The sequence below is a fragment of the Pelodiscus sinensis genome, chromosome 1 (genome assembly GCF_049634645.1).
Source record: "Pelodiscus sinensis isolate JC-2024 chromosome 1, ASM4963464v1, whole genome shotgun sequence".
Taxonomy (NCBI): domain Eukaryota; kingdom Metazoa; phylum Chordata; order Testudines; family Trionychidae; genus Pelodiscus; species Pelodiscus sinensis.
Genome location: NC_134711.1, coordinates 210,032,286 through 210,047,091, shown reverse-complemented (window position 1 = coordinate 210,047,091; position 14,806 = coordinate 210,032,286). Strand labels below are relative to the sequence as shown.

General features: G+C 41.8%; 1 protein-coding gene across 2 annotated transcripts in view; it reads left to right on the top strand.

Annotated features, from left to right (window-relative positions):
* Positions 1-14,806, top strand: part of BEND2 (BEN domain containing 2) — a 49,772-nt gene that overhangs the window by 24,587 nt on the left and 10,379 nt on the right. For both annotated transcript variants that reach the window (XM_075914011.1, XM_006113364.4), the window contains exons 8-11: positions 1,518-1,718; positions 3,517-3,638; positions 5,504-5,720; positions 14,348-14,551. In XM_075914011.1, coding sequence (XP_075770126.1) covers positions 1,518-1,718; positions 3,517-3,638; positions 5,504-5,720; positions 14,348-14,551 — 744 coding nt within the window. The remainder of the gene's footprint in view (positions 1-1,517; positions 1,719-3,516; positions 3,639-5,503; positions 5,721-14,347; positions 14,552-14,806) is intronic.

Here is a 14,806-nt window from a genome sequence, read left to right as displayed (position 1 = left end):
AGCACACAAGCCAGGAAGTCACTTTAACACTTGAAGATAAATATTCAAAAAATTAGTGTATGGACTAAACTAATACAAATACTCAGTTGAGTCATACATATTACTTGTTAGTCTGATGTGCAGAATAACTTGGTTATTTTAACAAATCGTAGTTTCAGCAGATATAATGCTTCAGAATTCCACTAAGGTTGTCACCTTCTTCCACTATCCTACTGATACAAGCTTTTTTCATGTTGTGTTCTCATGCTATCAACAGTACAGAACAACTAGGACTCCAGAATAGTGAGCCAATATGCATCAGTAAAATCTCAGCAACCATTACAATGGAAGTAAAACATGTTAGAATTTCTCTGCATCTAAGAATTCCCTTCCATGTGAAAATGAAATATTCTCTTTTATATTTAAATACTTATGATAATTATATAAAGAATATGTCATCCATAAGGTGAAGTGTGGAACAAAACTTACTGTATGTTCTGCATTTGAGAAAACAGCTTAATTGTTTTGTGTGTAAGGAATGCTAATTCTTGAATGGGATAAAGCAGGGATTCACAAATGTTTTAATTCTGTGGACTGTTTTGTAAGGGTATATCTACACAGCAACATTATTTCAAAATAATCAGTGTTATTTTGAGATAACAGTCCACGTCTACACAGCAGGTAGTGATTTTGAAATCATGTTGAAATACTGTCAAGCTGGAGGGCTTCTTATTCCAAATCCTGTATCCTTCATTGTACGAGGAGTGAGGGAAGTAGCTCCCAATTTCAAAATAAGCGATTTCAAAATAATTGACACAATTGACATAGCTCAATTTGAGTAGCTTATTTCAAGTTAAGCCCTGCTATGTAGACGCACCCTAAGAGAGACACCCCAAAATCCTCCAGTGCTTATTTTTCCAAAATGTTTAGTTTTGTGGCTCACCAAAAAGAGCTCCACAAACTATTTCACCATAGGCAAGCACACATGACACATATAAAATCTCTTCATAATGTGCTTATAGCCTGAATCGTATGAAAGGTGGATTTTTGAGTTTAAAAAATAAGTTAATATGAATGTGATTGAATATAAATAATGGGTGAAGTGTTCAAAGGTGCCTCAACTCTTGTTTGCACATACCTGATAAAATGGACACTTGCATTTCATTCCTTTGTAAGAGATTTTCTTTAAAATGTGTATGCAAGTATTTGTACATAGTAGGTCATTCTGAAAATTTTGCCTCCTACACACTTAAATGCTTTTTAAAAATGCTGTTACTATTGTTTAATCAGATTGGGTGCTTGATATAAGTGAACTAAAAATGCTTATTCAGTCAGAAGATACTAATGGAAGGTATTTCTATATCTTCTATAAGTGCGCAAAGACAGGTAATTATATATAGTAAACCTAGTTTTGATAATGAAAGTTTGGGAAATATGAATTTATTGTTTCATAAAAGTAAAGAGAGAAATTGGTTTGGGGAAGAGTTCCTTTTAACAAATTTGTGTTAATCTCTTTAAAATATTTTTGTTTTACAAAGAGTATGTTGGTGATCCAAAGAGAAATGTAAAGGTTCTTGGAAACTATTTGATGAAAGCCCGACAAAAGACCAAACCAAAGTATGCAGCACGCTACCTTGTCCGTGTCTTGTTCCCCAAGGAAACATTGCTGTGTAGCATTATGGGTGTCAGTGCACGAGGGCGCAGAACGTTGGATCCTAACAAGGTTGCTGCAGTAAGAGGTATGCTAATTTACAAAACATAGTATTCACTTTTGTTCTTTAGCAGTCTTCTTGAATTCTTAATTATGAACTTTGCATTGTGTCCTTCTACTTTTTGAGAGTCCTTATCTAGTAACTATTACATTACCTAGTAGTGACTATTGCTCCAGTCTGCTCCTTTGGGTTCTGAGGGGAACTTTTATCTAGTTGAAATATTGAAAGAGTTTACAATGAACATTTGAGGGGAACTTTTATCTCAAGTTTCCCTCAAATGTTCATTGTAAACTCTATCAATATTCATGGTAGTTTCTCTGATTACTCTTAAATTTCATACTTGTCTCATTCATGAATCAGCTGATCTTATTCATTTTATATCATGAGGCCATAACACACCTAAAACACAAATTAATGGAAATTTCAGAATTCTTTTCTCCTAACTCTCCATTTCTTCCTTGTTTGAAAAGTGGTGAGAGTGGCAATATTTTGAGAAATGCCCTTCCCAACTCCCAATCCACATGCATGCATCTTACGCACACACTAACTACTTCTTTTTCTGAAACAAAAAACAGGACTATGTAGCACTTTAAAGACTAACTAGCACTTTAAAGTGCTACATAGTCCTGTTTTTTGTTTCAGCTACACCAGACTAACTAACACGGCTACATTTCTATCACTACTTCTTTGTCTGAGAGACTCACACATCAGGGCTATGTCTAGACTGCAAGCCTCTTTCGAAAGAGGCTCTTTCGAAAGATACTTTTGAAAGAGCCTCTTTCGAAAGAGAGCGTCTAGACTACACGCGGAACTTTCGAAAGAGCAAGCCGCTTTTTCGAAAGAAAGCACCTAGTGAGTCTGGATGCTCTCTTTCGAAGAAGCCCTATTTACATTCAAGAACGCCTTCTTTCGAAAGAAGCACTTTCGAAAGAAGGCGTTCTTCCTCGTGAAATGAGGTTTACCGCCGTCGAAAGAAAAGCCGCGTTCTTTCGATTTAATTTCGAAAGAACGCGGCTGCAGTCTAGACGCAGGTGAAGTTTTTTCGGAAAAAGGCTACTTTTCCCGAAAAAACCCCTGAGTCTGGACACAGCCCAGGTGTTGTTTATTCTGTCTTGGCAGCAAGTAAGCCATATGAACAATAGATTGATGTATGTTAGCCCCATTTCTAGTCCTTTCATCTCTATTAATAGCCAGATTTTGTGTGTTTGAAAATGCTCCCTACCAGATACAGGGAAGCTTTTCTAATGCATCTCAGATTTGTAATGTGATGAAGAAGTATACTGCTGCCTATTTAGAAAGTATCCATCTACAGTAAAACCTGTGTTATCCAGCACGCTCGGGGATTAGAGCATTCTGGTTATCTCTAAATTCCGGTTATCTGAGGGTCCCATCAACCTAGGAAAAACCAATGGATGATAATAGTAAAACTCGGGTTTTTAATATTGGTAGTTTTGTACTGAGAGGCATTTAGTCTCTCATTTCTATTTTGAGTTAAAGATGATTAGTACTTCTTAAATAAAAAATTGTTAAGCCAGTCATGGTAAACCAGGCCTGTGCGCCTGAAGATGTTACAGTATTGTAGCTGGGGGCAATGTCGGTTAACAAAGTTTTCTGGTTAACAGAGTGCAGGATAACAAAGGTTTCACTGTACTGTACATTTCCTTAATGTAAACTAAAATCTAAAACTCTTTGACAACCTCGGTAAACACTTGAAATTGATCTCATTGTGTTGTCTTATATGACTACATCTTTCTTTAGTGCTTCTTTATAGTTTAAAAGAAATTCTGACATTTAGTTTAAAAGACTTCTGATATTTTGTTTGCAGAATTTCTTGCAACTCATTTCCCAAATTATGACCTGAGTGAATATGGAAGAGACTGGAAAACCTGCATCACAAACGTCAATGCCATGATCCGTTGCTTACGCTGTGAAACCAAAATAAATCCAGTAAGTCATCTCAAGGTATAATAGTTGCCCAGGGAGGTTGTGGAATCCCCATCTCTGGAAATATTTAAGTGTAGGTTAGATAAATGTCTATCAGGGATGGTCTAGACAGTATTTGGTCCTGCCATGAAGGCAGGGGACTGGACTCGATGACCTCTCGAGGTCCCTTCTAGTCCTAGCATTCTATGATTCTATGATTGAGGGAGTACATGTTTCTTTACAGAATTAAATGTATAAGTAATTCAGCAACTGACCACCATAATTTAAGACTCTTTAGGACTTATTTTGTTGTGGTTCAGCACAGCTCCATTGACTCCGCTCACAATGGTGTGTATGGAACAGTGTCAGCATTTTTATATTTTATAGTATTAACAAAAGACACACACATACAAAACCCTCAAATAGAAATGCGGTAAGATTTGCCTACGGGTATTAAAATTTGTTGTAATTTTTAGTAATTGTATAGAATTACCAATGTTACCAACGTTTAAGTGGCTAGTTATTAGAAGTCCTGCGTGGTCTGAATTATTCTCTGTTACGTAATCATTTAAGAATATGCATAATCATAATAAACTTTGCAGAATCGGGGCCCTGGATAGCTAGCAATCCCAATCTCTCTGATTTTTATAATTTAGTACAGATTATTCTTTGTTAGAATTTATTTTTAAGAACTCTTCATTAAGGATAAACGCAAACACTCTTTTAATGGTCACACATGAATATTTACTTAAAAGAAATAAAATTTAAAAACAAACATATAAAGCTTTAGCAAAAAGTACTGTTTAAGAACTGTTACTAAGAAATTTTATTTCTTAAATTTTTCAGTATTAAATTATTTAAATAAAAATATTTGCAAGTGTCCTTGTTTGGTTAAACTAATGGAAAGTGTTTTATCCTTTTGTTTTTCATGCCACTAATATTAGGGACACAAAAATGCATCTTAACCTATTGCTGAATAACCTGTCTCCATGCCACTGGAATTTATTTAACAATTCATTTTTTCATAGTCTATTAACATTATTGTAAATTGGATGACAACTCCCTTGTTATCCGCATCTGTCAAACCCCTTCAGTCAGTATCCTTCCAAAGCAATCTGTGCTGACTTCAGCAGTGTCTTGTTACTCTGAAAAATTGTACAGCAGGAACCTTTCCTAGAAGTCTTACCAATTATTTCACGCTCATGTTCTGTACTGTGTTGCTATAGCTAGGAGCTCAAAACAGTGTTGGAAATGTGGTTTACTAAGTTATTTTGATGAGCAGAATGCTATGCTGCAATTGTTCAGTGAGCTATAAAGATTTCCTTGGCAAGTAATATCTCTGTGATTTGTGTTAGGTGCAAAAAAAGGATTGTAAGTACTCTACCTATACTATAGTTCTTCTGTCTCTCTAATTCAAACCAGAGATGAAACCTGTCTTCCTGTTCTTCACAAATAATAGTCACAGTTCCTCTCAAAATATTTCTGGCATAATGTCCAGCATTTCTCACTTTATTCATTTTTTGGCTCCTCTTTGCAACCCTTGGGTCTTCAGTGTGCCTAGGTTATGCTTCCCCAAGACTGTACCTTCTCTATATACAGTACTTGCATAGGCCTTCCCATATCTGGTTACATATTTCCAGCCATTGCATCACATTGCAGTTTTACTCCCAGAACACCTGGAATTCCATGCAACTCAGCTTCTGAAGTGCCTTATATTTCACAAGGACCTCAACAAGTGGCTGACATGTGGCTCATGTAGTTCAAACGTATGGTTAGCAATTTCTTAATTTTGTGGATTCTAATTCTTAATGCGAAAATCATTTGACACTTAACTGGGAAACTAGTAGACTTCTCCCAATGCTTGTGTTAACCCCATTTGTGTGTTTCAGGAGCCAACTGAAGGTAAAGAAAAACCTGCTGACACTCCAGACACATCCATTTGTGTAGATTTAAATTATAACGGAGAGGATAGTGAAGTCAATTCTCAATCTGTGCAGAAAATGACCAGCTCAACAACAAACAGACTTCAGAATACCACATGGGATAAAATCCCAGAGATGTTCCATGCACCTTCATCCAATAAACTACAGTCTTTGGAACCAATGGGTAAGTTAGGAAACTTTCATCCTCTGAATTGCCACAAATTGTATTTTATACTGCTTATTGGGAAATGGCAGCTGTTAAGATTCCAAAATTGCCGTGCTATTTCAGTACAGATAAGTGAAGTTATTTGTGATATACAGCGCCTCCAATCCTATGCAGTGGTAAATGGGGTTTACTGATCTACAGAATTACTTTCCATTTTTCCCAAGGTAATTCCACAATGTAGGTACAGGTTGAACCTCTCTGGTCCAGGACTGTGGTCCGGCAATATCCATGTTCTGAACCAGAGAGCCCCAGCAGTTGGGAGTCCAGTGATTGGGAGCAGGGAGCCCAGGTTGGCAGCCCTGGGGCAGGGAGCCTGGTAGCCCAGGGCTGGTGGCCAGATTCGCAGTGGAGCCTGGTGGCCTGGAAGGGGAGTCCAGCCAGGTCTGCTGACAGACCCCATGACAGCCTAAGTTCCATCAGCGGAGCATCCAGAATTGACCTCCCCTGGTCTGGCAAACTCCCTCATTTGGGATTGGTCAGGTCCTGAGGATGCCAGATCAGGAAGTTCCAACCTGTAGTATCTCCCTTTATGGCAGACTCTGGCAACAGATCACCTGTGATTCCATCTACTCCTGTCCTTTTCACAAATGTATTTTCACTTCTTCTGATTAATTAGATTGGCAAACTCATCTATGAAATAGTCCTTCTAGCATTTCAAAAGTTCATGCATTATTATCTTATTTTCCCACTTTGTATGAGAAATAATAAATGTTCTAAGGCCACTTGTTATGTTAAAGAGGAAGATACATTTTCTATATCCTAATTTCATAGGCAGATCTGTCATTGTGCTAAAGTTTATAACAATTTCCAAATAATCCAAAAAGCGGTTTTGTTTGTTTTCTTCCATTAATAAAGTGTACAGTTTATAAATATAGCAGTAAAAGAAGATACTACATGTGGCATGTAATGGCTATCAAGATCTTTGGGGAAAATTCTCTGGGCATGTCTAGATAGCAGGGCTAAACCAGAAATAAGCTATGCAACTTGAGCTACATCAATTGCGTAGCTTTATTTTGGCTTTTGACACTGTCTACACAGCAGGAAGTCCAAGAAAGAGCACTCTTCGTCTGACTTCCCTTACTCCTCATACAGGAGTTGGAGTAAGAAGTCTTCCAGCTCACCATTATTTCGACATTGTCAAAATAACTGCTTGTAGTGTAGACACGGGCTGTATTATTTCAGAATTATGTCACTTCTTCTTCAAATGGCCCCGTGGGTGCTCCGCTCTAGGTGTCAGGTCCCGTCCCGGCGCCGCAGCTCAGAGATTTCTCATAGCCGTACTTCGCCGGCTCGTGCATGCGTGCTTCCCCAGTGAGGCGTTCGCCCCTTTGATCAGCCGCGTGCGAGCCGACAACCGTCAGTTCCTCTCAACCGTCTCAGGTCACGGTCTGAGCTCCCTGAGTATTTTGTCTTTAGAATGTTTTCAGTCAGTTTTTGCATCTGTAAATAGTTAAATTTGTTAGTATTAGTCATGTTCCTGTTAGTTTGTTCTCCTGTTCATAAGAGAGTTTAAAAAAAAAAAAAAGTTTTTTTCCTCAAGCCGCTTCTCTTAAAGTGCTGCGCAAAGCACTAAAAGTGAAATTGCCAAGGCTTCACATGGGGCTTATACAGGCATTTATTCTGTACTCATTCTGAAAATGCCTGGATCAACTGGTTTTAAAAAGTGTTTGGCATGCCATGACACCTGCATTAGGTGTCTGGGGGAAGCTCATGTCCCCGAGAAGTGCACCCATTGTAGAAAATTAACATCGGGAGCCTGGAGGGAGCGGGAGATGAAAATCCGCATGCTGATGTTCGGGAAGGTGTTGCAGCCTGACTCGATCCCTCCCGCAGCCACAAAAGCCCCCGAACAAAAACATAGGGCGGCTTCCCTGGGACCAGCCGGCTCAAAGTGATCGAAGCCGTCCCCAGCGCGATCCCTCCCTTCAGCAGCTGCAATGGCTTCAGGGGCATCCAAAATGACCCCCGGGGGGTCTGGACAATCTGCTGGGGCGGCCATGAGAGAGCCTCCACCACCGAGATCAGGAGCGGTGCCGCAGCTAGCCGGCAAGTCTGCACTGGCCTCAGCTGTGCGTTCTGTGAAATTGACGCCGGTGCCACAATTCACCAGCCGCTCTGCACTGGCTTCAGCAGCACCGGCTATAACAGCGCCTGCCTCACCAGCCCCACTTATGACGGCACTGTCTCCTCTGGCACCAGGCTCCGAGGCAGAAGGTCTTGATGCCTCAGCCCCGGCACCACTGCTGACTCCGGCACCGGGCATTCTGCCAGCACCAGCATCAACGCAGCAACAGCTGCTTTCCCCAGCACTGCTCCACTGCCATTCGGTGCCTGGCTCTCCTGTGGCTGTGAGGGCGGAAGACACCTCCCTACATAGGAAGGCATTATCAAAGACTCATTATAGAAACAGATCCCTGTCTCCAGATTTTTCACCGCGAAGGTACGCTCGCTATCGTGACTATAGTGCTTCTCCTACACGGGTCAAGTATGGACAGCGTAATTATAGGGATGCTGTGTATCTAGAAACACGTCGGTCCCGCTCACCCAGTCGATCCTCAAGATATGAGTCTGATAGATACTCCCCAAGCTGCGTCTATTATATCCAGCATGGTAGTGCACGTTCGTCACGCCACTCCTCCCCATTGTGTTTTGAGCGCTATGATAGCTACCATAGACTATATGATGATCCTCCCCGCTGTGATCGTACATCATCCTCCCGTAGGGGATCCTCCTGCATTTGTCAACCATCGAGTGCAAAATACTTACCTCATCAGTCACAGCACCTAGACTCACCTTCTCCATCTAAGAGTCCAACGATCCAACTAGACCAGTCCGTGCCTGAAGAGGGGCAGTTGTCTGATGTTGAAGACCCCAAACCAGAAACTTCTCCAGCAGACTGCTCCTCATCATCTCCGGATGAGGCGATATTTCCAGCTGATGTCTCTCCGCCGGATGATCTGAAACAATTTCAAGACCTGTTTAAACGTGTGGCGGGCACACAGGAAATACAGCTAATGGATGTTCCGGTTAAAAAGCACCGTCTCTTGAAAAACCTCTGTCCACAACAACGTGCAAAGATCGCCTTACCTATTGATAATGCGATCATGGAAGTGGTGCATGAGATATGGCAGACCCCAACATCGGTTACACCTATGAGTAAAAAAGGCCGACAAAGTATTTTGTATCGGTGAAAGGATTGGACGTCTTGTTCAGTCATCCTTAGCGTAACTCGTTAGTAGTGGATGCAGCACAACGTAGGGCTAAAGCGCCACAGTACAAGGACAAGGACAATAAAAAATTGGACATTTTTGGTAGGAATGTCTGCTCCTCAGCCACACTTCTACTGCGCATTGCGAATTATTCGGCCTATCTATACAACCATAATTTTGATAATTATTCCAAATTAGCTGAGTTACTTAATCATCTCCCGGACAACAAGAAGCCACTCTTGAAGGCAGTAGTCCAAGAAGGGTACGCATCATGTAGTATGGCACTGCAGATAGCCATGGACATGGCTGACACAGCGGCTAGAGCTACTGCCACAGGTATTGCCATGAGGAGATCATCATGGCTGTCATCTGCAGGAGCCCCAAAGGAGATGCAAAGCAAAGTTGAGGACCTACCGTTTGACAAGCTTAAGCTTTTTGCAGCGAACAGCGACGAAGTCCTCTACTCGGGAAAAGATTCACGCACCACTCTACATATACTTGGGATGTACACTCCCTCCTTCAAACGTAGATGTTATTTTCCTTATCAACGAAGATATGATTTTAATTTCTCCAGACAACAATCATGTCCCTTTGACAATCAACGCCCTAGACAATGTCCTCAGTGCAAACGACCCCAACGGGGCCGTTCAACCTATCAATCGTCAACTAAGCATCAAATTTGACTTGTCTGTCGAGGATACAAGCCAGCTACCTCCAATCAACATGGAAGATGAGACTATCCATCTTTTCCGTCAGCGCCTACGGTCATTTTACCATCGTTGGTCCGACATCATCACGGACAGATGGGTACTAGAAGTAGTGCAGTCCAGCTTCTCCACTCCCTTTCTCTCTATTCCCCCTACCAATCCCCCTGCCCCGTCCCTTTTCAGGGACCACTCTCATGAGCAACTGCTGCAACAGGAAGTTCAACATTTGCTCGCCATTGGGGCAATAGAGAGAGTTCCCAAGCAGTTCTAGGGAAAAGACTTTTATTCCCGATATTTTCTCACACCAAAAAAGTCGGGAGGCTGGAGACCCATTCTAGACCTTTGAAAGCTAAATCGGCACCTTTGGATGTTTCGTTTCAAGATGGTAACCTTAACAACTATCATTCCGTCGTTGAACAAAGGGGATTGGCTTGCAGTCCTCGACTTACAAGACGCTTATTTCCACATGGCTCACAGACGTTTCCTCCATTTTCAATTGGGGAACGAGCACTATCAATACAAAGTCCTGCCCTTCGATCTGGCATGTGCTCCCAGGGTTTTCACCAAAACGTTGGCAGTGGTTGCGGCCCATCTGCGCAGATTGGGAGTGACAATCTTCCCCTATTTGGACGATTGCCTCTTCTGAGGCACGACGTATTCAGAAATATGTCATATGGTTTGAACAGTGTCCAACACATTTGCTGCTCTGGGCCTTCATAAATGTGAAGAAGTCATCACTAGTTCCATCCCACAACCTCATCTTTAATAGGCGCTCGACTCGATTCCACCATGGCACAAGCATACTTACCAACAGAATGTTTTATGGCGATCAAAGATCTGGCGCACACTGTAGTACACGCTCCGACAATTCCCACGTGCGTCTGTCTACAGTTGATGGGGCATATGGCTGCTGCTACCGTTGTAGTACACAACACAAGGTTACATTTTCGTTGCCTCCAACACTGCCTGGCCACTGTTTATGTTCCAGTGAAGCACAGTGTTCATAGGCCAATAGTGGTGCCGCAGTATGTCCGGGAGTCCCTACAGTGGTGGGTCAACCTGGCCAATCTTCTTGTGGGCATCCCGTTTCATCGCCCACAACCTACAAAACAGATAACAGATGCTTCCCTAACGGGTTGGGGAGCTCACATGGACAGTTGCACAGTCCAGGGACGATGGTCGACACAGGTAATGCTATTACATATCAATGTCCTCGAGTTGAGAGCGGTACGCCATGCTTGCAAGCATTTTCGGTCGCAGATTCGGAATACAACTACCAGGATTTTGACGGACAATGTGGCTACAACAGCACTTAATCATGCTGGTAGTCTTGATTCCGGAGCGCTCTAACTCTGTCCTAGATACTGCTCCAGAGTCACCTAGAGTGAAGCACCCATGGGGCCACTCGAAGAAGAAGAAGAAGTTACTCACCCTGTGAAGTAACGATTGTTCTTCGAGATGTGCCCCGTGGGTGCTCCATGACCCGCCCTTCCTCCCCGCTCCGGAATTGTTTGTTTCTTTCAGATGAGCAGGTGAGAAGAACTAATGGTTGTCGGCTTGCGCGCGGCTGATCAAAGGCGCAAACGCCTTGCTGGGGAAGCACGCATGCGCGAGCTGGCATAGCACAGCTATGAGAAATCTTCAAGCCGCAGCGCCGGGACAGGACCTGATACCTAGTGTGGTGCACCATGGGGCACATCTCGAAGAACAATCGTTACTTCACAGGGTGAGTAACTTCTTCTTATTCCAAAATAACACTGCTGTGTAGACACACCCTCTGTGGCCATTTTCCTGGGAGACAGTTGGTTGAATGGGACTTGTATAAGTCTGAAGTGGCAGGACCCTGTCATTCAAAGGCCTTATATAATTGACTGTTCTCTTGCTACATATAATGTAACATTTATTCTGTGTGTGGTTTGGCCTTTACTGAAATGAAGGTAGGTTCAGAGTCATATAGAAGAATATTCATTTTATTTTCATTCTCCATCCTCAAGGTTTGAAATCTGTCAAAAGTAGCATAACTTTTATTTCTTGTCAGGACTAGGATTTTGTTTTGTTTTTGTTTTGGGGCAGTTTTTCTTTCATTTGTTTATTTTTTAAGAAATAACACCGAAAAGGAAGCAGTTCTGCAGCAAGTCCTGTTATATAACTAGCATTGCTTAAAGCATAGCAAGGGCTCTATTATGCTGCTGTACAGCAGAGCAAATATATGTTTAAAATGTTTTTGGCTGCTTGAGGTGTCTTGCAAATCTAACCCATTGTGTTTAAAATACCTAGTGTTCTTCAGATCCCATGTTCTGCCTGCATCAGGATTATTGCAGTCTTTTAGATACCCAGAGTTTCGTGCATTACTGTATGTAAGACTCAACACAGATAGCAAAATGCAGGACAATGTAGCACTTTAAAGACTAACAAGATGGTTTATTAGATGATGAGCTTTCGTGGGCCAGACCCACTTCCTCAGATCAAATAGTGGAAGAAAATAGTCACAACCATATATACCAAAGGATCCGATTAAAAAAATGAACGCATATGCAAAGGACAAATCACATTTCAGAACAGGAGGGAGATGCAGGGGAGGGGGGAGGAAGGAAGGTAAGTGTCTGTGAATTGACGATATTAGAGGTGGGGAGAGTGGGATGTTTGTGAGTTAATGGTATTAGAGGTGATAATTGGGAAAGCTATCTTGATAATGTGTAAGATAGTTCAAGTGTTTGTTCAATCCTCTTTGGAGAGTGTCGAATTTTAACATGAATGACAGTTCAGAGGATTCCCTTTCAAGTGCAGATGTAAAAGGACTTTGTAGCAGAATGCAGGTGGTTAAGTCATTGAGAGAGTGTCCTTTCTGGTTAAAATGGCAAGAAACTGTTTTTTCTTTGTGATCTTGTCTGATATCTGTTTTGTGGGCATTAATCCTTTGGCGAAGTGTCTGAGATGTTTGTCCAATGTACATAGCAGACGGACACTTTCGGCACATGATAGCATAGATTATATTTCTGGATGCGCAGGAATATGTGTTCTTGATCTTATAACTCACTTGGTTAGGTCCAATAATGGTATCAGCAGAATAAATATGTGGACAAAGCTGGCAATGGGGTTTGTTGCAAGGGAAGGTACCAGGGTTGGTATTAGTGTGGTATGTCCTGTGGTTGTTGGTAAGAATCATCTTGAGGTTAGGTGGTTGTCTATAGGAGACTATGGGTCTGTCTCCCAGAGCCTCTTGGAGTATGGTATCCTGTTCCAGTATAGGCTGTAGTTTATTGATAATGTGTTGGACAGGTTTAAGTTGGGGGTTGTAGGTGATGACAAGTGGTGTTCTATTGATGGTTTTCTTGGGTCTGTCTTGAAGTAGATGGTTTCTAGGTATTCGTCTGGCTCTTTCAATTTGCTTTTTTATTTCTCTGGGTGGGTAGCTGAGGTTTATAAATGCTTGGTAGAGATCCTGAAGCTTCTGGTCTCTGTCAGTGGGATTAGAGCAGATGCGGTTGTATCGAAGGGCTTGGCTATAGACGATGGATCGTGTGGTGTGTTTTGGATGGGAGCTGGAAGCATGTAGGTAACTGTATGAGTCGGTGGGTTTTCTGTAGAGAGTCGTGTCTAGTTTTCCATTGTTGATTTGTACTGTGGTGTCCAGGAAGTGGATTTCTCGTGTAGAATGGTCCAGGCTGAGGTTGATGGTGGGGTGTAGGTTGTTGAAATCTCTGTGGAATATCTCCAGTGTTTCTTGGCCATGCGTCCAGATCATAAAGATGTCATCGATGTACCGTAGGTAGAGAAGGGGTGAAAGGGGACGGGAGTTGAGGAAACGTTGTTCTAGGTCAGCCATAAAGATGTTAGCATACTATGGGGCCATGCGTGTACCCATGGCTGTGCCGCTGATCTGGAGGTATAAGTTGTTCTCAAACTGGAAATAATTGTGGGTGAGAACAAAGTTACATAGGTCTGCTATCAGGTTGGCAGTAGTGTCCTCTGGGATAGTGTTTCTAATTGCTTGTAATCCGTCTTCCTGTGGGATGTTGGTATATAGAGCTTCTACATCCATGGTGGCAAGGATGGTGTTATTGGGGAGGTTATCGATGTTTTGTAGTTTCCTTAGGAAGTCAGTAGTGTCTCGGAGATAGCTGGGGGTATTGGTTGCGAAGGGTTTGAGAAGAGAGTCTACATAGCTGGATAGACCAGTAGTGAGCGTGCCAATACCAGAGATGATGGGACGTCCGGGGTGCCCAGGTTTATGGATCAACACAGATAGGACCTCCATTACTGAGGATCCCATAATGCTTTTTGTTAGGCCAGGGACTTGCTCCATGTCCTTTGCTAAAATTTTTCTTTCTCTCCTCCACATTTGGTATGTTACGCACTGATTGTCATCATTCCTCCCCAGAGCTGCTGAATTTTAAATCTAACTACCATGAGTTATGTGCACACTCGTGAAATATCTTGTATTGGTTGTCAAGTGGTTTAAGGTCTTTCAGAATGAAAGATATATATATATATATATATATATATATACACACACATGTTATTTCTTCTGGCCTTTCTGAGTAAGTAGTATGGTGTCACGAGGGAAAAATTGTCTTCTGTATTTCTAGTATAATATGGTCATGAAAGCATGGTAAACAACATTTCTGCAATTAAAATAAAATATGTATCTCTCCAACTTCCTCTGTAGAACACCTTGGGAATCCATGGCGCAATGTTCAGTTGCCCTTCTCAGTTATTTATGTAGCCAAGGGGAAGTCTCGACCAGAATTGTCTGCTCGGTATCTGATTCGCCATCTCTTCACAGAAGATGTGTTGGTGAAGAGCAATGTTTATGGTAATCTGGAACGTGGCATGTGTCCACTGGACTGCAACAGGATCAATGCTCTCAGAGGTATGCACAGATACTCTCTTCAAAAGATGGTCTGGAGATAAATAAAAATTACTAAGCTTGTATTGCAATAATAAATCATGCAGCTTCTAAAACATTGCACAAGATTAGAGGCACAACCATTTGGAGGAGTGGAGGGGGGATATATTTTTAGCCCAACTCCTTATCTGTGCAAGATTAAAACAAAATAAATAAACTCTGTCCTCACATTATCTCCCTAGGCCATCTAATCACTTTTATACGTTTCAGCTTTTCCAA